The 25939-nt window shown below is 44.5% G+C and overlaps 1 protein-coding gene across 1 annotated transcript in view; it reads right to left on the bottom strand.

The window, feature by feature from the left end:
• The window catches only part of LOC147636702 (uncharacterized), a 41758-nt gene extending 17137 nt beyond the window's left edge, over window positions 1-24621 (bottom strand). Inside the window, exons 1-5 of the mRNA XM_086800184.1 lie at window positions 24470-24621; window positions 20830-21102; window positions 20488-20721; window positions 13831-13996; window positions 13432-13578 (exon numbers count right to left, since the gene is read on the bottom strand). Coding sequence (XP_086656310.1) covers window positions 13432-13578; window positions 13831-13996; window positions 20488-20721; window positions 20830-21053 — 771 coding nt within the window. The 5' untranslated portion in view covers window positions 21054-21102; window positions 24470-24621. The remainder of the gene's footprint in view (window positions 1-13431; window positions 13579-13830; window positions 13997-20487; window positions 20722-20829; window positions 21103-24469) is intronic.
• Between the last annotated feature and the right edge of the window lie 1318 nt (window positions 24622-25939).

Below are 25939 nucleotides of genomic sequence, written 5' to 3'. Positions count from 1 at the left end.
AAAGCATTAAAAAAGGTTTTTATTAATGTATGTATTAGAAAAAAAACATTCAGCAAGTTTTTTATTAATGATAAAAAACTCACGTTTTTTAAATAAAAAACGTTTTTTATTATAAAAAACGTTTTTTATTATAAAAAACGTTTTTTATTTTTAAAAAACGTTTTTTACGTTTTTTTTTTAAATTTGAAAAAAAAAATTCATGTTTTTTATCAATTGGACGTTTTTTATTATAAAAAACATCCCGTCGCGTCCAATATATAAAAAACGCGTTTTATAGCTGCTATGTCCCTATGTGCAACAGCCTGCAATCCATCCGCAGCAGCAGCACTCTGTAGTCTATGGGCAGCAGCCTCAGCTGTGGCCCATGTGCGCAGCAGCCTCAGCTGGTCACCTGCCTAGTAGCCACCTGGTAGCCATACGCTCAGCACCACGTGCCGTGGCCCATGCGTAGCAGCAGCACATGCCGCCTGGTAGCCGCCTATTCCACGCGTAGTGGCACTATCCCGCACGGCGACCTCCTCCACGATTCCGCCGACCTTAGCCTTTTATAAACATGCGATTCAAATCGCTTTTCTCAAAAAGCCAAAAGCAAGGATTAAAAACGCATGCCTCTAAAAACAATATTTTAATCATCAAAGGTTATTAAGCCTTATAAATTTTAAAGTCCCTTTTGTTCCCTTTCACGCTTGGGTTGGCCACCATATGTGGGTTTCCTTTTCATATCCAACTTGATGCCGTTCACACTGTCCATCCCGTGCCCGTGCCCCTGCCCACCTGCTTGTTGTCCAGAGGGAAAAGCACAGGGTCGTAACATACCCCCTGTTGAAAAATAGCAAGCGTCCTCGATTGCACTCAATAACACAGTAAGCATCCAACGAAGAAAGAGTCCGTATGACCAAAAGCAATGCCCCTCTAGTGCATCTGGGTGATGAAACAATCATCCTCCACAATAAGTCCACACCGTCACGTCAAAGTGACTGACATCTCTTGCTTGTTCCTTCAAAACCTGCAGCAAAGTCTAAAACCAAGTGGAAACACGTAACCTGTGTTAGCCAAAAACAAAACCATGCATCATTCTACATCTGACAAACATATGCATGACACATATTTGCATTTGCAAACAATATGCTCCTCAAGATGCTCTACCCACTCCAATATAATAGTCTCAGGGCTGCTCGCAAGCCTTACACCCATGGGTATCCCGGAGGACCCACAACTGATGGTACAACATGAGGATATGAAAGCACTCAATGTATCTAAACTATACATCCACTAAGTACTTTCCACATATGTCCCTCTTGATGCTTTACCCACTCTGCACATGGCCATCCCGCAGAAGCCACACTCAGTGATGCATCCATGAACATAATAAAGTACTTGATGTATCATACCAACATACATGCATCTCATCCTGACACATCCAGAGTATTACCCATGTATCCCCAAGGGTACCAGAATACAATAATACCTCAGAAAGTGTATAAATACATGCACAAATAGAGTTCAATCCATATATGAACCAAACCAACTCTAGGACTCCTCACGAGACTTATGCCCTTCATAGAGTCTAGCATCATCTCAATATCCAATTGACCGATCCTGTGGTCAAGAACAACCAAAACCATATGACAAAGATCAACATCCCAATCTTCCTCAATCATACCTTAGTTCCAAAGGCAAAAACCATCTCTGTTAACCATAAGTGTAGACAGAGTTTTCCATAGTTGCAGTTATAGTTCAAGGTGCGGCTGATACCCAACTTTACCATCTCATGTGACTAGTACACAATATCATTGAAGTCCCAAAAGCAGATGTGCTGTCAGCCTCAGTACCTCGGGTGAATACAAAGATGTCACCAAGCGACTCCTAGATGAGAAACTGAGCCTGTCTATAACAAGGGAGTGGAGGTGCTACCCCCCTCTTGAGCATCAGGCAATGCTCCAGGCCCATGCTCTGTTGAACCTCAATGAGCCGTCGCAAGAGTCGGCTCCAACTCAAAGGCGTCAAGATAAAGCTGCAATACCTAAGGTGAATCTGCTAAGTCACCCTCCTCCATCCACTTCGCATCCATCAGTGAATAGTTCTTTAAACTTCACAAGATAGCGACGGGAAACTTTACCTTGTACCTTTCCTTCCTGGTGTGCCAATATCTGCTCGGGAATAAGAACCTCATCAAGTTCCTCCACTTCCGCCTGAGCCTCATCTGATACATCCACAGGCACCCAAAACCTGCTTGCACTCCACCCAAGTGGTAAGCACAGGTCCCACTGAAGCATAGTAGATCACCACTGCTAAACATAGAAAGAAGCTGCCTTCCGAACCCATGAAGGCTCCGTGAAGATACTGTCAGAATACGCAGCGGAGATGATGACCAGATCTAGGAACACGAGCAAAATGCAATGCAGAAAAATAACAGCACAAGAGAGAGAATGGTAGAGGCGTGTAACTCTGCTCTATATACACAAGAAGATCCTGGGATTGATACAAAAATGACAAGGGGACTGGGGGCCATTTTATATGGCCCCCCAACAGCAGTCAGCCTGCTGTAGGGCAGCCGACAGGACACAAAAAATCCCCACGGCTGTAAAATACACAGTCGGCCAGCACCAAAGGGGGTCGACCAGCATCGGGGAAGTCCACGACTCATGCAAATCAGTCGGCCACCCCCAGAGTCTCCTCATATGCAGTCGGCAAGGTTTAAGGTCCTCCTGCCACTACAGACTGCCTCCCATGCCAGAGAAAAATAGGAAAAATGAGAAAACACCTAATAAGGGCGGGTACACCCATAACAAAGGCCCTAGTGTATATGTATAGACAGGAGATGACTTCTAACACCCCCTCTCAGCTCCTGGCTGTGAAACCAACCACAGGGAGCTGGGGTGCCGTCTGAGCAAATTCTGAGATAGCGACTTTGTGAAGAGGTCCACCATACTGTCCTCCGTCGAGCAGAACTCTAGCAAGATGTCATCGGCAACAATCTGTTCACGAACAAAGTGCCTCTGGATGACCATGGGTTCCTCTAGTGGAAGCCCAATCCTGCAATGCAACCTTTGCATCCTCACCACCTCACAAGCAGCCCGGTACTCTGCCTCTATCATCGTCGACAAGGTAAAAGATGACTGCTTCTTACTGCTCCGGAAAACTGCTCCTGGGCCTGAAGTAGATCTCCTCGTGTCCGGATCTGCTCCCCACACTGAGTCACTCCAACCGTGGAGCCGGACTCCATCAATCAATCTCCCTCCTGTGTACAAGAGTCATGATCCTTTGCATGCCGCAGAAACCACAAGAAACGCAATCGTGCCTCCCAAAGAGTCATCTGCAACAACTGCCTCACCAGGAAGCTCACGTCCAATCTGGTGTCCATCAACCAGATCAATGAACCATTCTGCTTCTGAGTCAAAGAGGCATCACACTGCTCACAAGGATCAACACCTGTTACGGTGCAAAGCCTAGTCTTGGAAACCTGCTGAAGACCGCGCAAGGCCATCTGAAACCTGTCAACCACCCCCTCTGAATCCGGAACCACAAAGCCTGGAGTATTCACCTTCTTCTGCAAGTAATCAACTGCCACCTGCCTGGCTTTCCGAAAGGTCCCCATGGAAAGAACATCCTCATCTACAAGAGGTTCTTTGTCTCGAATACTACGAGACATCAGAGCATAAGTTACCTGTTCAGTTTCCTCTGACTGACGAACACAAGAACTACCAACATTAGTACTAGAGAGTTCCTACCAACTGCTACCATCTACTGACAAGCTATCCACCATCTGGTCCCGGAAAACCTGTACCTGCAACGTATCCACACTTAAGTGGCCATTACCAGACTGCCACTCATCACAAACCTAAGGACCTGGGAGAGAGAGTGTTGAAAGCTTGTAAACTTCATTCTCCACTCCGCCTTCCCAAACCACCTGGCAGCCTGTTGTTTTGTCCCGGAGAGCAACAAAATGCTCATCAAACTCCACTTGTACGCCAGTCTTGCAAACCTGATGCACTGACAACAGATGAAAACCAAGTGACAGAACATACAACACCTGGGAGGAATGCTTCCCCCCTCTGCCATCGGGAACTATCTCCATCTTGCCCTCACTGTGAACTGGGATAGTGGATGTATCCCCAGTAAGAATGTGACCAGAACACTTGCAGAGATCCTGTAAATCTGAGCGGGAAGGAGTCATGTGCCTGGAAGCACCACTGTCTAGAATCCACTCCCGAGTATCCGTTGCGGAGAATCCTCCAATCTCCTCCCTGCCTGAAGAAAATGAAACATCGGTGTCCATCACCTCCAGGTGCACAAAAGCCGGAGTTTTCATGATTGCTGCTGAGGAATCTTCACCCTTCTCGGTCTTTCGCTTTGGGACACTGCCTCCAATAGTGGCCTTTCTCGCCACAATCATTACAGGTCCTCTCTGCCTTTAGTTTCTCGCGGTCAGCGTCGGACTTCTTCTCAGAAGACTTCTCCGAGGAAGCCTTCCCTTTGCCCGTGTTACGGTCTTTCGACCGTTGGCCAGTTAAGGCCTTCGAACCTCCACCCTAAGGAGGGTTCGTGAATCGTTCCTCCTGGTCCAAGACCATGGGCACAAGCTCCTCCTACGTGATGGTGCTGAGCCTGCCACTGGTAATCAAAGATGAGTAAAATGCTGATGAGTACTGAGAGGGCAAGTGTGACAAAAACGTTATGGCCATGTCCTCTGATGATATCTCCTTCCCAGCCTAAAGAACTTCCTGCTGAAGAGCCTGCAGCTTGTTAATATGCTCCCACATCCTCAACTTTGCAGGGCTCATAACCCGCATCTGTACTTCCAAGGAAATCCTCTTCATGGACGATACCCTGTTGTAAAGAGAGGCCAAATGCTGCCATATACCTCTGGCCAGCGTCATATGCTTTGCATGACTGATTACCTGCGGTGTGCAGTTGAGAAAGATAAACGAACGGACCCTGGCGTTGACACGATCCCACATCTGGCCTCCCGGTCCTTTCGGATCGACGGTAACTCCCCTTACTTCCGACCGTAGAACCCCAACAATGACGAAATCAGCGAGGTCGTAAGACTCCAGAACAAATTCCATCATAACCTTCCATATGCCGTAGTTGTTCCCGTCCAACTGATGGTCCACCACCAGGAACGTGGGCAGTGTCGGGATCTTCACATACCTCTCGGCCATCTCAAACAAATCTACCCTTGCGGGGATGTACTCTCAAAAGGGTGGGTGCGTGGGAACAAAGAAGAACTAACACCTGCAAGTGGCTGTCCAACAAATCAGCCCGCCATCCTCTTGCTTCTCCTCTTCCCGAATAGTCCCGAACAGTCCACCAATCAGCAACACAACAGTCCCCCTCTTGCTCACACAAATCCCAAGAACTATCTAGAGCCTAGGCTCTGATACCATGTCAGAATACGCAGCGGAGATGATGACCAAATCTGGGAACACGAGCAAAACGCAATGCAGAAATATAACAGCACAAGAGAAAGAATGGTAGAGGCGTGTAACTCTGCTCTATATACACAAGAAGATCCCAGGAATGATACAAAAATGACAAGGGGGTTGGGGGCCATTTTATATGGCCCCCCAACAGCAGTCGGCATGCTGTAGGGCAGCCGACAGGACACAAAAAATCCCCACGACTGTAAAATACATAGTCGGCCAGTAGCAAAGGGGGTCGGCCAGCATCAGGGAAGTCCACGACTCATGCAAATCCATCGGCCACCCCCAGAGTCTCCTCAGATGCAGTCGGCCAGGTTCAAGGTCCTCCTGCCACTACAAGACTGCCTCCCATGCCACAGAAAAATAGGGAAAAATGGGGGAAAAATACGGAGAGCGGGGAAAAATGAGAAAACACCTAATAAGGGCGGGCACACCCACAACAAAGGCCCTGGTGTGTCTGTATAGACAGAAGATGACTTCTAACAGATACCATTGGTGACAAAGTGTCAAAAGCCATAGCCTTCAACCCATCTTTTGCACCATAACACTTCAACTGCTTCTTCTTCCTTGCTGACTACTTCCTGTCCTTGGTGTTTTTTCTCCTTAGCTTCATCTTCAACTTTTGCTCTTCACCTCATATAGGCAAAGACACACAATCCTGTACTGTCTCCTGTACTTCCTTTCCACTTTCCTCATGTAGAAGCTTTTGATGTGACCACGGCCTCGCCTCCTTGAGAAAGTCGACGATATCCCGACGATGGAACCATGAAACCGGCCTTCAGAAATCTAACGGGCGGTGGAACAAACACTCGCACACAAAACACTTCATCACCCATGGGAACCTGGAAAAGGAAAACAAACAGGGGAGCTAGAGTGCTCCTACAAATAGTACAAGGACACCGATTGGCCCCAAAACGCAGTGGCGCCACTTGCGGTATTTCTTCTCTTGAACAAAATTTGAGTACAAAGTACAACTTGTTGAATCCTCTACCAATAGGATCCCTTATAGCTTTTCACCCACGACTTCAAAATAAAAACTCTCGTTATCACAGCAAAGCGTTCCATAGAGAAGGCACACCTGTACGACACCTCCCTGCTTGAAAAGGTCTTCTCCATCTCTATCATGGATTCCACAACCCTTTCCCAAACAGCAGTAGGACTGCACCAATCCACATGTCCTTCCTATAGTCACAGCTTGCATGTAACCTCGAGAAAACTAGAACCTGTTCACATGAATCCAAAGACATGTTTTCCATCTGAAACCAAAGACTTGTATCTAATAAACCATAAACCTGTATCCATAAACCATAGGCCTGTTTCCTCGATACCAAACTCCTGTTTCTTCTTGAAAGACCAATGTCCTGTTTCCTTGAGAAACCCACAGATACACCATCCAATCATGGTGCCAAAAACCTAGAGAGAGAAAGATAGAGGACGTGTCAAGCAATCCCTGAATACACATAGGTCCAAGACGAAGAGCAACACACATCTCTTCCAAGAACAACTTCCTGTGCATATGTAGCTTGATCCTCTACATATCCTATTCTCATAAACAAAACCTGCTTGCGAAGAGAGAGAGAAAGAGAGAGAGAGAGAGAAACCCCTTGGCTTTAGCCCCTCGGTGCCTCCTTCAGCTCGCCTTCTTCCAAGAGAGAGAGAGATAGAGTCGTCTTGTCCAATCCAACGGTCACCTGAAGATGTCTCTGCTGGCTGCTTCCACACATGCAACCTGCCTGCATCCGCCTGGCTCCTATTGCTAGCTGTAGCCCATATGCGCAGCCACTTGGTCTTCCACACGTGCAGTCTCTACCTAAAACCCGACTGACAGCAGCCTATAGATGCAGTCGCCTGGTTGCTTTTTGTTGGCACTAGCCCATCCTCAGCCACCTGGTCACCTACCTGGCTGCCGGACTCAATGCAGTCCACCTGGCGCCCGTTAGCTGACTGTAGCCCATGTGCGCAGCAGCACCCTGTAATCATGTGCGCAGCAGCCCCTTTACCCATGTGCGCAGCTGCCCTGCCTGAAGCCCATGCGCAAAGCCCATGCGCAGCACTTGCCTGGCCTCCCTCTGTGCAACAGCCTGCAGCCCATGCGCAGTAGCAGCACTATGTATTCTATGGGCAGCAGCCTGTAGTCCATGCGCAGTAGCCTCAGCTGTGGCCCATGTGCACAGCAGAGCCCTGGTCACCCGCCTAGTAGCCGCCTGGTAGCCGTACGCTCAGCACCACCTGCCGTGGCCCATGCGCAGCAGCAGCAGCACACGCCGCCTGGTAGCCACCTAGTAGCTCATCTGGTAGCCGCCTATTCCACGCGTAGCAGCGCTATCCCACACGGCGACCTCCTCCACGATTCCGCCAACCTTCGCCTTTTATAAACATGCGATTCAAATCGCTTCTCTCAAAAAGCCAAAAGCAAGGATTAAAAATGCATGCCTCTAAAAACAATATTTTAACCATCAAAGTTTATTAAGCCTTATAAATTTTAAAGTCCCTTTTGTCCCCTTTCACACTTGGGCTGGCCACCATATATGGGTTTCCTTTTCATATCCAACTTGATGCCGTTTACACTGTCCATCCCGTGCCCGTGCCCGTGCCCACCTACTGCTTGTCCAGAGGGAAAAACACAGGGTTGTAACATACCACCCTCTTCAAAAATAGCAAGCGTCCTCAATTGCACTCAATAACACAGTAAGCATCCAACGAAGAAAGAGTCCCCATATGACAAAAAGCAATGCCCCTACAGTGCATCTGGGTGATGAAACAATCATCCTCAACAATAAGGCCACATCGTCACGTCAAAGTGATAGACAACTCTTGCTTGTTCCTTCAGAACCTGTAGCAAAAGTCTAAAACCAAGTGGAAACACGTAACCTGTGTTAGCCAAAAACAAAACCATGCATCATTCTACATATGACAAACATATGCATGACACATATATGCATTTGCAAACAATATGCTCCTCAAGATGCTCTACCCACTCCAATATAATAGTCTCAGGGCTGCTCGCAAGCCTTACACCCATGGGTATCCCGCAGGACCCACAACTAATGGTACAACATGAGCATATGAAAGCACTCAATGCATCTAAACTATACATCCACTAAGTACTTTCCACATATGTCCCTCTTGATGCTTTACCCACTCTGCACATGGCCATCCCGCAGGAGCCACACTCAGTGATGCATCCATGAACATAATAAAGTACTTGATGTATCATACCAACATACATGCATCTCATCTTGACACATCCAGAGTATTACCCATGTATCCCCAAGGGTACCAAGATCCAATGGCAGCAAAATACAATAATACCTCAGAAAGTGTATAAATACATGCACAGATAGATTCCAATCCATATATGAACCAAACCAACTCTAGGACTACTCGAAACAGTCGCCTGGAGATGTCTCTGCTGGCTCCTTCCACACATGCAACCTGCCTGCATCCGCCTGGCTCCTATTGCTAGCTACAGCCCATATGCGCAGCCACTTGGTCTTCCACACGTGCGCTAAAACCCGACTGACAGCAGCCCATAGATGCAGTTGCCTGGTCGCTCTTTGCTGGCAGTAGCCCATGCTCAGCCACCTGGTCACCTGCCTGGCTGCCCGACTGGATGCAGTCCACCAGGCACCCGTTAGCTGACTGTAGCCCGCCTGCCTGTAGCCCATGCGCGCAGCAGCACCCTGAAGTCATGTGCACAACAGCACCCTGTAATCATGTGCGCAGCAGTGCCCTGTAGCCATGTGCGCAGCTGCGCTGCCTGAAGCCCATGCATAGCACTTGCCTGGCCTCCCTATGTGCAACAGCTTGCAGCCCATGCACAGCAGCAGCACTCTGTAGTCTATGGGCAGCAGCCTGTAGTCCATGCGCAGCAGCCTCAGCTGTGGCCCATGTGCGCGACAGAGCCCTAGTCACCCGCCTAGTAGCCGCCTGGTAGCCGTACGCTCAGCAGCACCTGCCATGGCCCATGCGCAACAGCAGCACACGCCACCTGGTAGCCCATCTGGTAGCCGCCTATTCCACGCGTAGCGGCGCTATCCCACACGGCGACCTCCTCCACGATTCCGCCAACCTTCACCTTTTATAAACATGCGATTCAAATCGCTTTTCTCAAAAAGCCAAAAGCAAGGATTAAAAACGCATGCCTCTAAAAACAATATTTTAATCATCAAAGGTTATTAAACCTTATAAATTTTAAAGTTTCACACTTGGGCTGGCCACCATATATGGGTTTCCTTTTCATATCCAACTTGATGCCGTTCACACTGTCCATCCCGTGCCCGTGCCCGTGCCCGTGCCCGTGCCCGTGCCTGTACCCACCTGCTTGTTGTCCAGAGGGAAAAACACAGGGTCGTATCAATGGACCAAAAAGAAACTGGCTAATCTCACGTGCAGGCAGCCACACCACCTGCAGACCCCTCTGGTTACTTCGTCATTTATTTTCTCTTGAGGGATGCAATCCATGCAAGAGATGATGTGTCCACATCTTCATCAATGAATAAAAATGTAAATATATTGGAGATTAGATGGCCCATGACCAATCTTGATAGCTGGAGAGCAACAAAAGTGAGTTGAACAGTTGGGTGAAGAGACTTGCTTTGCAACTGTAACTATTTGGCCCTCCTAGCTCTTTTCACATGATGAAATCCATTCCCGGACACCAAACAAGTGGAAGAAGACATGGGGACAGGCTCCATAAAGTTTGATTAAGAAAAAGCACCATTCTTGGTCAAAAAGCAGGAAAAAGCAAAAAGTTAACCAGGGTTGACCGCGAGCCAAGGGCACCATTGGAAAGAGGAGACTCAGCCGAATCAAAAAGCTAAAAGACGCTTTCTCAAAAAGTAGCTCTAAAGCCAAAAAGCAAGGCCTTAAAGCTAGAAAAGCAAAGTACCAAAAGTTGAGTAATATTTTATTAATAAAAGTAAAAAGAGCAAAAGCAAAGGCAATAAAAGAAAAGCAAAGCATAAAAAGGCAAAGCAAAAGCATGAAGGCTTTTTTGCAAAAAGTAGGGTCTCTTACAAGTATAAAAAGGATTGGACTTCTCTTGTAGTACCATGAACAAGATCATTGAAGATTGAAGGAGATTGTGGAGTGTGTGTGGGCATCATTATGATCATGGAGAGCTCATCAACACCTCCTCCAACTTGCTTTTCAAATGTACGGTTAGCCCTAGACTTATATAGACATATACATGGGCGATATGGACGCATGTACGGAGCTGTACGGACATGTACATAACTGTACGGACATGTACGGACAGAAAATTTAAAAATCCTAAAACTGCTCCAAAAACCCTAAAAACTACTTTTTGGAGGTTTTTATTGCCCAAAAACCATTAAAACAGGTTTTATATCAGTTTTCTTGCCAGAAAGAGCTTTTCCATGGTTTTCTTCATGGACAAGGCTATAGGAGTTGTGGAGATTACTCATGGGATGAGCGAGTGTTTCTTGGACTTGGACATGGAGAGCTTGGGCATAGAGCTTGGACATGGAACATGAATTTTGGACATAAACATGGAACTTGGACATATAGGTTGGACATAAACATGGAACTTGGACATATAGGTTGGACATGAACATGGATCTTGGACTTGGATTTGGACTTGGATTTGGACTTGGATCTGGACTTAGACTTCGACTTGGACTTCGACTTGGATTTGGACTTGGATTCATTGGACTTGGATTCATTGGATTTGGATATTTGGATTTGGTACTAGCCCGGTGAGAGATACTTGTGGGTCATCCACGTGGTGTGCTTGACATCAGAGATCTTGTTTGTCGACATCAACATCAACTTGGATATCCTACATCGGCATATTTGTTTGTTTTGTATTCATTGATTGTATTGATCCTGGCCAGCGTGCCCGTGGATTGTTCTTGAAGAAATTCCTGGAAGGGGTCGGGACCTGTTCCCCACTCAATGTGGTGTACTGTGCAAGATCCCCATTCCCTTTTCTCTCTCCCCTCTCTCTCTTTATATTTTTATCTCTTGGACACGTGGTTGGGTCTGTTACTGCACGCCCCGCTGGGCTTACAGCAACTACAAAAAATAAAAATAAAAAAATGTGAGAACATGCCAAAGCAACAAGCTCTTTCTCCAAGAGAACCATCATGCTGAGCAGGAGGAGAAGCCAGTGACTAATCTGTCAATTTTCTCGTGCTCGTGACAAAATTATCTGGAAATGCCTCAAATAGCAATAGCTCGCACACATGCAAAAGCCTGCTCTGCATCCCCGAAACCTGGATTTGGAGAAATCAGACAGCAAAGTTGGAAGAGTCCCCAACTGCATCAAATGGTATTGAAACTAGCATTTGTACTGGATTTGATTGACTCATACAGCTAGTGGGTACAGTAAGAACTTTGAATCTTTATCAGTCACAATCCCCTCCAAAGAGGACATTTCCATAAACTCTGGTAGGATTGCTTCCAAGGCACAGGCTTTAGGATGGTTGCATCATCACAATGGTGGATCGAACGAGCAAGAAGACACAGATCATCTCGTGCAAATTAAACCAAATTTCTTAGGAGGGTCCCCACTTTCAATTCAGGAGGTGTCAAGTTTACGGGTTCATGCCCCTCCACAAAAGCACAGGCCTAAAGTCTCCATCTTTGAACACACATGAGCAATCCTTGCAGTACAACCATCCATCACAAATGCTGTACTTTATTTACATGCCAGCAACACACTTCCAGCCTTGCAAGTCTGGAACAAAGGAATACTTTGCCTTCATCGGTTCAGAAAATGAGCTAGGAGTCCACTTCTGCCACCTTATGCCTTTGATTTGACTATGTGCATCCACACTCACATTCTGCATCCCAAGAAAATGCCACCACCTCAACTTATAATGGAGAAAACAGATGGTCCAAATTCGAAACTCCATGCCAATCACAAAATGTCTCCATTTACGCAAGGCACGCTCTCCTGCAAGGAACTCCTAGTCATAAGCAGAATACTGCAACTCAGTTCTACGAGATCCTTGTACTTGTATGCCACTAGCACAAACGTCTACTTACACAAACAATTGTCAACGGCTCCCTTAAAACTTGAAGAGAGGGCACCACCAATCTAACAAGCCATTAGATCTTGAAGGAAAGGCACGGATGCTAACAACATCCAAACGTCTACTTAAACAAACAATTGTCAAGGGCTCTTAGAGCTTGGAGAGAGGGCACCACCAACAACATCACAAACGTCTACTTACACAAACAATTGTCAAGGGCTCCCTTAGAGCTTGGAGAGAGGGCACCACCAATCTAAAGGATCCCTTAGACCTTGAAGAAAGGGCACAGATGCTAACAACATCAACACCTTCAGCTTCTCAAAGCAATCATGTTCTATAGGTGTCCACCAAAATACCCTATCCTCCTTGGTTGCATCTATAAGAAGGTTTGCCTCTTGTGCATAGCAGCCCACAAAGTGAGATGGAACACATTCAACCCCAAAAAAACGTTGCAGCCCTTGCACAATCAAGAGAGCTGACCAAAGAAAACTGGCATCCACCTCTGCCAGGTTCATTGCCGCACCAACAGGTGGCCTTCAACAGGTAGAATTATAGATTCTTACCATTGAAAGCAGCTATTCTCTCAAATAATGTGATCCAAAAAGGTGGCCTTCAACAGGTAGAATTATAGATTCTTACCATTGAAAGCAGCTATTCTCTCAGCTTCATGACAAGCGCCATGTGTTCATCATGCTCACAAAACTCACTTTAGACCAAGATGTCATCAAAGGACTGATGAAAATACCCAAATTCCACCATGCGTACCACTTCTGTGTAGACATGAGACTGTATAGCAGGCTTATGAACTGCACGCAAGTTGTGCAATATGCTGGTGGGGGTTTAGGACTGTGATTTAAACATTGAAAAAGGCACAGGGCCACACATATGCAGCATTCAGAATGGCAGGAATTTTTGAGGCAATGCCGAACCTTGGAAACTATTGCAAACCTAGTTAAATAACAAGTAACAATAAAAAGACAAACAAAGAGGTGTAGGATTATTACCTCTTTTTCTAGGAGCACTTGCCGGTGCAGCTCAATATTTTCCTGCACAAGTTTCTCATTCTTCTGTAAGAGCAATTCTGTTTGCCTTACGTGGTAGCCCAATTCCTTGTGCAGCTGGTCATTCTCAACAATTGTTCTCTTTGTTTTCTGTTGCAAAATATATATAGCGTGCGCATATGAGCTGAAATATATCACTGAATAAGTCCCCTACTATCTACCTCAGCTTTGTGACTAATAAGTACACAAACATGCATAGTTCCTTATGCTTATATACATGCATAGTTCCTTATGCATGAATACATATATAGTTCCTTACGCATGCATACATACTTCCTTATCACTACGAAAAAAACACTAATTTTCTTGATACAGCATTTTTGTAAGAAATTGAGGTTGTACAGCATGAAGCTGTTCGTCCGTTTGTTGCAGCATTTGCATCTTAGTTTCCTCAATACGAGCCAACATTTCCTTCTTAAGCTTCTCTTTCTCTTGCAATGCTGATCTCTCAGTGTCACTTATAGCATCTTGATGCTCTTTTTTCTCTTTTTCCAATTGCTCTTTCAAACTGTAATATCGGAAAGTTTCATGACCTCTAATTAGTGAGAATGTTGAGTGAAAAACACCATAAGCAAGCCAAAACTATCACTGATATGTGAGAAAACTACAAGCCTCATGAGCTAGCCTTTTGAATCACTTTGACACTTCACTTGGTACCTGTAAACAAAGATATCTATTGCATAAAATATTGTGCAGCTGCGTGAAAACACCACGCCCCCCTCACCGACCCCCCTCTCTCCCTCTCTCACCTCACCGGCCACATACCCCCGCCATCCCCCCTCTCTCTCTCTCTCTCACCAACCCACCCCCTTCTCTTGTGCGAAACCGGCCACACCCCCCTCTCTTGCGGACCACGCCCCCCTCACTGACCCCCCTTCTCTTCCTCTCACCTCACTGACCATACCCCACCCCCCACCCCCCACGCCCCCCCTCTCCTTCTCTCTAGTGCAAAACCCCCCCTCCTCTCGTTCACCCCCCCCCCCTCTCTTGCTTCACTCACCATCTCGATTCTCCTCAATGTGATCATCAATGAATGTAACATAATACCTGTAACCTGCAATTGTTGCAATCTTGGTCAGTCCCTATACATCCGAATATATAACAAGCAATGGCCTTGCACTCACGTGCTTTTCATGCGGGAAAGCATATTTAACTTGCTTACCAAGCATGCTTCACATACTTTATGCATACCATCAACCTTAAACTTTGGCAAACCTACAACAATATTTTGAGCTTGCATAGACTTCAATCGCTATATATTCACATGCCCAATGCACTCGTACTATATGCAATGACACATGTCCCATGCGCAAACATAGTTGCCTTCACCTCAGGCATGTTAACATCCAAAGTAAACATCATGCTATTTATATTACCCTTTGTAACCAACCGGCACTGAATTTTGAAGTCTTCCACAAAACACCCTTGAGGATTGAACCTTATTTACAAACCTTGCTTATCCATCTGTCCAACAAAAACCACATTCTTTGTAATATTTGGAACGTGAAGTACGACTACCAAGTTCAATTTTGCATTCTACATATGCATAATGGAATGTACAGTATCATCACATGTTTTCACATATCCTGGTTTTTCCATTTTATGCACCACTCACCATAACCGGTCATGTAGTGAGAGGCACCAGAATCCACATACCAAAAATCTCCCGATCCTGACACGTCTCGTATCGTGGAACTGAGCATGTATTGTATCACAAAAAGCTGCTCACTTCTATCATCACTCTGTTTACTTGATGATACACAGTTGCCTTACTGTAACTTTTCACTTTTGATATCATTCTACTTCTTATAGCAATCTGTTTTCATGTACCCTGGTTTGCCCACAGTAATATCACTGCTATTTGCACTCTGATTTCTTTGCCAACCACCTCAGCCCTCTGGCTCTCCATGCCTCCAGAGTGGCCCCTTCCACTTTGTACATTAGATTCCTGTTATTGTTTACTGTCCATGATTTTTGTTTCCAAAACGGCCTCCACCTCGGCCTCTAGATGATGATCTACCTCTACATGTATCTAAGTAGAAGACCTGCTCATGTGAATTTCCATAGGATAAACCTCTCCCAATATTACTCTCCTCACGGATGAGAAGAGCCAACAGTTCTTGAAAATCAAGAAAGTTCTCTCAAACTCCAATGGAGATCTGAAATTGATTGTATTCCTTGTCAAGACCATTCAAGGTCACCGACACTATATCATTGTCATCCACCGGTGATCCAATAGCGCAAAAGCATCTGCAAGCTCTTTAACCTTCACTGAGTAATCATTTATACTCAAATTTCCTCTCGTCACATTATGCAACTCTTGCTTTGGCTTCATCTTCTGAGCTTAAGTTCTTTACCAAGGTGTCCCAAGCCTCCTTAGACATTTGTGCATTCTATATATACACAATCATAAAGTCTATCACACTGACAAACAACCAATACAACACTTTTCTGGCCCTTTCATACCATGTTTTATATACCTACACTTGTTGAGGAGTGGGATTTTCTTCACCAATCTCTAACTCCTTCTCATCACCCGTGATAAACTCCCAATATCCTTTTCCCATGAGGAAATCGGTCATCCTAAGCTTCCATGCTTAGAAGTTATTCTTGTCGAGCTTCTCGGTCATAATTTAATTACTTGCAACAACTTACCAAAGGGTACTTTCAAAAAACTTTTGCACTTGTAGTAAACTTGCAATCTCCAACACATTGGTATTATAAACCTACTATACTACAACTAACTATATATGAACTAGTCACATAAACATGCATCCACCAACACCCCTATTCTTGCCTCTTGCTTGCCTCCTTAGCTCTCACACGAACCAAAGCTCTGATACTATAAAGAGAATGAGAAGGCGAGAGAGAGAGAGAGTGTTGCATGCACGGAAGCCTTGCTATACTAATCCATAGCCCAAAGCCTCATTAAGAACACGATGCTAATTAACACATGATTAAGACAAAGAAGAGAGATTGGGTGTCAGGGTTTTCTTTTATTCATATGATACAAAAGGTTGCATAAAAGCTTGTACATGTGTGGCCCAAGGAGTTGACCTTCTGGCCCCTTTCTACATGCTTCTACTGATGACTAATGATGTACCATTGAATGTACTTGATAAATGAATGAATGATTAACTTCATGCATACATATATATATGTTGGGGAAGCCTGTCGGCTAATGCCTATCGCCCTACTTTGTGGACAAAAATTCATGCTCTTCTCCTTTAAATGCTACGTTTTGCTGACTGCTTTGCCCACACCTGATGCCATGCATACTGAGACATAGCTGCCTACTGCCTTGACTTCCTATTGGCTGCCGACAGTTTATCAAGCCCCTTGATGCGTTGGATGATGGTGATATTGATGAAGATTCTATAGATAATGCTACTATACTCATGATTGATGATTAGGAAGGGATTAAGACAATTCCTGCACAAGATTAGCCATGGCACGGGCGTGCACATGACATTCCCTTTTTCTAAACTTGATGACAGGTTGGAGAGGACTCTTACAGGTATATATTTTATCATATTTTTTATGCTTAGTAATCGTAAAAAAATATGCTTGATTTAATGTGTGCAGAAATCGGCTTATTGAAATGTGCGAATGTGCATAAGGTTATTTCATGTGTGAATGTGCACAAGGTTATTTCATGTGCAAATGTGCACAAGGTTATTTCATGTGTGAATGGGAACAAGGTTATTTTATGAGTTATTTTTTGTTGGCCACGTGCCAAATGTTTATACAAATTATTTATGCACACTTGTGCATGGCGTTGTTATATTTCTAGCACATATGGTAGAAGAGTTGTAATTATTTACACTTAGTGTGTGAACAAGCTCTAGTGTTTGAGCTATTTTTGTAAAAAGAAAGCTTGTAGAGCAAGCTTAGGCTAAAACAACCATGTAATCTATTTTTGATGGAATAAAATACTATAAAAATACTCAAGCAGGATGCTTTTGGCACACGCTTGTGGGGGCAGTTGTTATCCAATCTAGTATTCTCTCGCGTCTGTATTTTTCTGTTGGCACGCTTCTCGAGGTCCCGCATACTTGCTCGTTTAAGACACTCTATCATCCTTCCTTCCTTGACTTCTACCAATGTTGCATGCACGGATCCACATCCCTAAGCCTGATTAAGAACAAGATGCTGATTAACACATGATCAAGACAGAGGAGAAAGAAGAAGAGAGAGATCCCCTTTCTACATGCTTCTATTGAATGTACTTAATGAATCAATGAATGATTAAGTTCATGCATATTTATATGTTGGGGAAGCAGGTTGGCCAATACCAACTGCTATCGGCCTGCTTTGTGGACAAAAATTCATGCTTTTCTCCTTTAAATGTTGCATTTTCTTGCCTACTTTGCCCACAGTTGATGCCATGCATACTAAGACATAGCCCCATGCTGCCTTGACTTCCTACTGGCTGCCAACTGACTACTACTGGCTGCTGACAAGTTATCAAGGCCCTTTATGCTTTGGATGATGGTGATACTGATAAAGATGCTATAGATAATGCTACTACACTGATGATTGATGATTAGTCAGGGTTTAAGACAGCTCCTACATAGGATTAGCCATGGCACGGGTGTTCATGTGACAGGGAGAGCTTGAGTTCCTTGCAAGAAAACACACACACACACACACACACAAGAGAGATCAAGACACAGATGGCTGAATTTTCTTCTATCTTCTTCTCTTCTCTACAACCATAAACTAAATAGATAAGAGTCCATACTATAAGCAAAAGTACTCAACATACAATAGTCGGTCCATAGTGTGAACTTGACTATATGAGCTAGCACTATAACTATACCATACTCTAGTAATCCAAATGTGGTTGTTGCGCAACCTGCCGTCCATTGGTGGCATATCCACCATGACAGTGGCAAAAGTGCAGAAGCTATCACCCAAGCGGGTCATTAGCACTAGTTGCGGGCGATATCTCAACATGGAGCATGTTAGACCTATGCATGCATATGGATCACATGGGCGGGGCCCATATGGAGTCCAAGGGCATGGGAAGATGTTTTGGATCTCAGGGAGTACCCTTGGAGATTCTTGAACGATGCCTGAGTGGATTTCAAGCCTGGTAGTATGAGTGGAAATACTATTAAGGCTAGGTGATATCCATGGTGCTTGTGTGCGATTCCAACCATGTACACTTGTGTCCAGAGATGGCAGGTGAAATACAGGAAGTACAAGAAAGCAAATGGGTGATTCTCCAAGTATACATGTGCATATGCATAATTGATGCATGCCTGGACATTATTTTCCTTTGTGTGACAATGTTTTTTTGCCTGCACAATGCTTGGTATTTCTGCCTGTGATTGTCCATGGGGCTGAGGACGCTTGGGCACCCTCTAGATGCGTGGTGTGCTACCTGTTCAGCCTAAAGCATTGTCTTACCGGTTTTGCAGGTGGTAAGTGTGCACTAAATTAATTTACAATTTATTATTGACGTGTATGGTTGCAAGTTCAAACGTCATTAAAAAGAGGCCGGGTAATTTATAAGTTGTTCACATTGCCTGGGACCAATCTTTAAAACACGTGGACAATTTATGGCATGGGCGCCTAATAGGTGGACAATCTCTATGAGGACACCTACCTCTTTGCATGAAAAGTAGCTGGAGACTCCAAAACTGGAAAGAGGAGACTCAAGGCTGCATTTGGCACTTTTAATCTAGGGAGGAAGCAGAAAAAAAAGCTAGTCAACCATCTCCAGGAGGGGTGTTACAGGCATAGTTACTGGGGAACGCCATTCCCCACTCCTAGAAGTTCTGAAACGTGGGGGAATGTCCCCCCACAAGGAACGGCCATTCCGAAATGTTCCCCCGCATTCCGAAACATTCCCCCTGGTAGCAGGCCCAAAAACCCTTTAAAAAAGGGCAAAATGTTTTTAAAAAACATTTTTCCTCTTTTTTTTCCACTCAACTATGCGTACATAACATAAATTTTCAAAGTTTTAGTCTATCCTACTTAAAATTCATCATTTATAATGACATTTTTCAGAATTCTGTTCTTGTTCCTGTTACAGGGGTTCAAAACGTTCCGGTTCCCAAGGGTCAAAACACTCCCCGTTCTCGTTCCTCTAACTATGGTTACAGGGCTAGGCGATTGACTACAAGCAGGCATCAAGGCTAGTCGCTTGGTTCCAAGCTCCTCAGCGGGTTGGTCAACTTCTATACAAGCTGGACATTCTGGTCAGCAGGTGTTTTGGGCTAAAAATATAATATATATATATATATATAATGCAGAGATGCTACAAAATAGAGCACACTGCACATCACACTTGACTCTTCATGCATACAAGTCTTGGGAAATCCCCCGAATTTGTACAAGGGATCCTTGACCCTTCACAGCATGCGGAGGCAACTACTACCACCATTCGGTGTGATAGTGATAACCAATGAAGATGCTCCAACTGGTGCAAGTTGGCCACCAGTCCTTCTTCAATGTCACTTGACCACCGGCCATTCTTGAATGTTCACGAGTTTCCCCACTTGTTGATCAAGATCCGTCATTATTGGCATTTAATGACCGGAAGGGGATTTCCAAGACCACACTTCATGTGACCAGACTGGGATTTCCAAGTCTGCCCTGAGGCCATGGACACCCTAGGTGGCTAAAGAGTTGCATGTCAAGAAGGTAGCATTTCCAATAGCAAAACCTGCCCCCAGCAACTAGCCAGTCTCTCATTTGGCTGGCAGCTTTGCTTTTCAAAACACTTCTTTTATGTCAATGAGGGTAGGCAAGGATCGACTAAGGCAGAAGCCATTGTGACAATGAAGATGCAATATCAGCTTGAGCCAGCTTTGCACCCACACTGCAAAAGCCCTTATAGTGAGGGAAGAAGTGGAGAGGAGAGAACCACGTAAACAAATAAACAAAGAGAAGGCCTTTGAGACCAAAGAGTTCTTTTAAATCATCTGTTTTTCACCAAATAACGTACAATGAAACATGACAGCACTCATCTTCCAAATGAGATCTTACCTTGCAATCTCCTGTTCTATTGCTGACTTCTTTGCCCTAAAATCATCAATATCACGTAATTGTACCTCCGCATTCGCCAACTGAAGCCACAAATCTTCAGTCACAAATTTATGAGTATTCTGTAGCTCATGCATATCTTTGGTAAGAGTTTCAATTGCTCTTATGTTCTCAGCTTTCAAATCTTTCAAAGCTTGCTCTAGCTCATAAACTTTTGCTTCTTTGGTTTTGATCTCACTGTCCAACACATCGCATTTCTTTGATTACCCAAGTAAAGCATGTTAATATGCCTCAAAACTGATAAATTTACTTATGAGATATCTTAATTTTGGCATCTGCCGTTACCTGGTAAGGCAATTAATAACATCTTGAAGCTTTTCCTCCATGTCTTTTGTAGCAGCCTGCTGCTTCTCCGTGATATTTGCAAGTGATTGGGACCTTCTCTCAAGCCTGGAGAGCTTATCTAGAAGTGTCTCAATTTCTAAGTCTTTCTCAAGTAGCAAGCCTTGAATATCACCATGAGTGTCATCCTTGCCATCAGCTTCCTTCTTTAAGCTTTTGGGTGGCATTTCTTGATTCTTGCCAACACTAAAACCAATCGTTTGCCGCTCTGTCCACCTAAATCAAGGAGATAAATTGCAATATGCAATGATGAGCAAAAATAAACCATTTGAGATAAGGCTAAAAGAAAATAAAATAAACCTCAATTTCCACACCAAAATTAAGCACCCCCCACGCCTGCCTCCCCCTTCTCCCTTTCCCTCTAACCTCACCATGGCCCACATTGTGCCCCAAAAGTTCAAAATCCACAAGGGTAACACAGTCATATATTCATTGGAGCTACTCATCAACCTAGCTTGCAAGCATGCTTATCTTCATAACAACTTGACCAGTCAAGTCTTGAATCCATCAAATTGTTCTCAACCATCCTTTTCAGCTCACCAAAACTACTCTACCTTTGACAGCCCACCTATGTTACAATATGCATGTCTCTCACTCATGAAAAGTCATCAGCACAACATTGGATCGCATCTCAAGAGTAAAGTTATAGACATTAATATAAATCCTTGATCAGTTCAAGAATCAATGTAGGTTATTCAGGGCCCACGGTTGGCTCATTCTTCACCCCTTAAGTTGGGGAGGGGGGGTCCCAAGTTCAAATCCCCGCAGGCCCCCATTGGTATTGTGGCTGCTTTGTGGCTACAAATTGTAATATGTGGACGCTTGGATTCTCTCTAAAGGCTTAGAATACGCCCGGAGTATTTCAGTTCTGTCCCTTGCGAGGAGTGATCGTCGACTATCACTCGAGGCTTACCAAAGTTGATGAGTTGTCCACCTTCCTACTCTCGGCCGAGTTAGAAACTTGGGTTCAGGATCGCCAAGTGACTTGCTGTCATGTGCACGGTGTGTATCTACCGTGTGCTACACGCACGCAAGACTAGTTTCGAGGCTTGGGGAAGCTTGGAACTAGGCAAGCTGATTGACGAGCTGAGTTAGGGATAAATTAACGGGCAGGCACCCAAGTTTAGCTTTTGGGGCTATCTTTAAAAACCCCCTCAAGTGGGCTTCTTCCCACACATCTCTCAAGTTTTCAAGCTCTCAAGCTCTCAAGTTCACTCGCACTTTTATTGTGCAAAGATCGAATTTTCTCTCCACGTACCCTCTTCACAATGTCGACCCAAGAATCGGAGTTGGAGCCCCTTGTGGAACGCGAAGGCTTGCCGGCTACGGAAGGTACCGATGCCGATCTTTTTGACAATTTTGTGTCCAAATCAGATTTCCAAGAGTTCAAAGTAGCTCTCGAAGCTTCTTCAACGGAACGTCATGCACAAATCACAGCCCAGATGCAAGCTTTGCAAAACTCCATTGCTCTATTGACCACTACCCTCTCTACTTTCTCGGGTATGGATACCTTGGCTTCTGCTCTAGGCCCCAACATTACTCCGGAACCGTTTGGAGGCGAGCAAAAGCAGCGCACCAAGGAGATCATGGACACGTGGCTACATAAGTGGCAAGTTCACTTTAAGTTTCATCCATACGATGATGGAAAGAAGATCCAGTTAGCAGTAGGTTTCCTGTCTTGGCAAAGCTTTGCTTTGGTGGAAGGAACTCAATCCTGAGCCAACGACTTGGGCACAATTCGAAGACATCTTCAAGAAAGAATTCCTCAAGAAAGAGGATGATTATGATGTTGTTGCCCGGTTTTCAGCTTTGACCATGACCTCGCAGCACCTCACTTATGAGGTCTACCTCCAGAAGTTGCATGACTTGCAGATGAAAGCTACAAAGATGGATCCCACTACTCTTTTGGGGTTTTTCGTAGCCGGTTTACCAGACTCGTACCGATTACAGGTTAAAAATAACAAATGTAAAACATTGGACGAGGCCATTCATTTAGCTCGTATCTATGATGATACAATGGTCTCTTCCAAGTCGAAACCCGTTACCGAGCAGGGAAACAAGCATAAAAGAAAGTTCTCCGCACCTATGGCTAACACAACAGAAGGAAAGTCTTCGGACCAATCTTCGAAGAGTTCCAGTTCGACACCAGCAAAGAAGAAACGACTCCGTAGGGCTTTAAAGCTCAAGAAGGAAGAACGTTGTTTTATCTGCAAGATCCAGGACGGGAGCTAATTGAAACTCGATGACTGAGCAGTCTACCATTCAGGCTGCAAGAGGCCAGTGGATGATTCGGAATGGTTTACTGTTCCGTAATGACAAAATTTGTGTACCACAGATCCCGGACATTAGGTCCAAGGTTCTTAAGGAGTGTCACGACACCCCTTCCGCTGGACACCCTGGGGTACACCGGACACTATCGTTAGTGAAACACACTTTTTATTGGCCGAAGATGAAAGGGTATGTAGAAGATTATGTTCTCAAGTGTCAAATTTGTCAGGCAAATAAAGCTGAACGCTTTAGACATGCTGGGTTGTTGCATCCTTTGCAAATCCCAGGTAATAAATGAGAAAGTATTTCCATGGATTTTATTACCGGATTGCCAAGAACACATCAAGGCCACGATTCTATTTGGGTTGTGATAGATCGCTTGACAAAAATGGCTAGATTTTTACCGACCCGGAAGACTATTACAGGTACGCAATTAGCACGGCAGTTTATCGAGCAATTGTTTAGACTGTACAGGTTACCGCCGCAGGACATAGTCAATGATAGGGACTCTAAGTTTACGAGTAATTTTTGGAAACTTGTTTTTGAGAAGTTGGAAACAACTTTGAATTTGAGTTCCTCCGATCATCCTCAATCTGATGGCCAGACTGAAAGAGTGAATCAAATTTTGGAGGATATGCTTCGGGCATATGTATCCAAAAGACAGAGTTCATGGAAGGATTATCTTCCTATGTTAGAATTTGCATATAACAGTACTAAGCATACGAGTACAGGTTTTAGTCCTTTCATGCTTATGTATGGTTTTCAACCTAGATCACCTGTTACAGTAGAATTCTCAGGACTTCAGCATGATGCAGCACGTAATTTTTTGCAAGATATGCAGGAAATACAAGTTGCGAAGGAATCTATTAGAAGTGCTCAAGACCGAGACACGTTTTATTCTAATAGACATCGTTCACCCAGAGAGTTCTCTGAAGGAACGATGGTGTATTTGCGAGTTCCGATGCTTGAAGTGTTTTGAGTGGGGAGCATATCCATGCTTAAAATTATGCATGCCATGGATTGTGATTGTCGTAGCTCTGGTCCCATGTTGAAGAAGGGATTCATGAACCCTAATCCAACCAAGCTTCAAATCCATGTTGAAATGCCATGCATGGGTTAAAGAGAAGAAAAGAAGGATGTCAGCTGTTAGAAAGGTTGAGATATGCAACTTAGGTCATGCGGATGATACCATAACTATTAATAATTCTCAAGTTAGAATTTGTACTTAATCCAAACCCATCGAGCATAAGTAAGTAGGATTAAATTTGAATTCGTCCTATATAAGAGATCGTTATTAGAGAAGAGATGTACTCACCAATCAGTTCGTAACAGTTGGGTAATCTTAAGTTGCGGCAGCCGAAGAAGGAGCCTCGCTGCAGAGAGTGCGCGCGCTACGCGTCTGTGTGCGTGAGAGAGAGAGAGAGAGAAAGAGAAAGACACGATGTGCGTGGAGGCGCGCACGCGCGCGCGTGTGTGTGTGTGTGTGAGAGAGAGAGAGAGAGCGAGAGACGATGCGTTGCGCTCTCATCAACCTTTTAGAAGCGATGCGAAGAAGAAGATGCCCACAAATTAAGATAATTTATCATTGGGTAATAATTTAGCATATATATAAAATATTAAGTTATAAAATTGTAACGTGCACTTGCCAATCGGAATTTCACATAGCTCTATAGGCATCATTCCCATTCTGAACATTGGGCTGTGGGGTACAAAATCCATGTCTACTTTTGTGGTTTATCTGTGTAGGCCTCAAGATATATCCTTGTTGCCAGCTTGAATGGAGTACAATGCTTTACACGTCAGAGGATTACCTATACCGACATTCTATTTTGCGACAAGGCCTACATTGCTACCTATCTTGGACCATCTCTTGAGAAGCTTACTATTGAACATCATGTAATGGCCTTACCACATTTTTGGGACTATGTACTTGCTCATGGGTTGTTACCTCCTCGGGTCAATAGGGTTAGTGAGATCCAAATGTGGAGGAGAATAAGATATGTTAGCATGTTATTTGTTAGTAACGTTGTCACAACAATAGGTGAGTTAGGAGTGGGGTGAAAAGGTATTAATATATTAGTTAGAAGGTGTTAACCCCATTTATGGTGGTTAAGTGGGCGGACGGCTTCAACCGGATTTTCTTCGAAGCATTCGAAGTCATTAAAAGTGATTGGTATCAAAGGTTTTATTAGTTTGGATCACTTTGTAATTTTGTCTGCCCGAGTGATTTTTTTGTACTTAATGCATAACTTATGAATTTTTTCGCTCCAATGAGCTACACACAATGTAAACAAAGATGACCAAGCTAAGTGTAATGCTGGCATCAAGTTCACATGTATACTAGTAGTCTAGCACATACTAGATGATAGATTTACTCAATGGCCACCCATGCCTAGGTGCCTGGCCACTTAATAAGTTTGTATAAATGATAACTCATCTAATGAGAATGGAAACTTCCCTTGTGTGAGAATAGAGAGCTCTTGCTTCTTCTTCTTTCCTCTATCCCTTGTGTGAGAATAGAGAGCTCTTGCTGCTTCTTCTTTCCTCTATCTCTTGTGTGTGAGTGAGAGAGTGAGTGTGAGCTTGAGAGCTTTCTTCTCCATCTCCATAGCTTCTTGCTATGAGAGGGAGTTGTTCTTGGTCTATCTATCAACATTGTTCGATGACAAGCAATGGAAACTACCATTTTAGCTAGCTACTACACATAGTGGTGGTTGGAAGGCCTCCCTTGGGAAGCTAAATATAGGTACAACCTTAAGCCCCACGACATATTAATCGGTGAGTC

Source organism: Cibotium barometz, chromosome 7, assembly GCF_041138505.1.
Source record: "Cibotium barometz isolate CiBa-2024 chromosome 7, ASM4113850v1, whole genome shotgun sequence".
NCBI lineage: Eukaryota > Viridiplantae > Streptophyta > Polypodiopsida > Cyatheales > Cibotiaceae > Cibotium > Cibotium barometz.
Note: the sequence above shows the minus strand (reverse complement) of the source record. Positions and strands in the feature narration are given on the sequence as shown.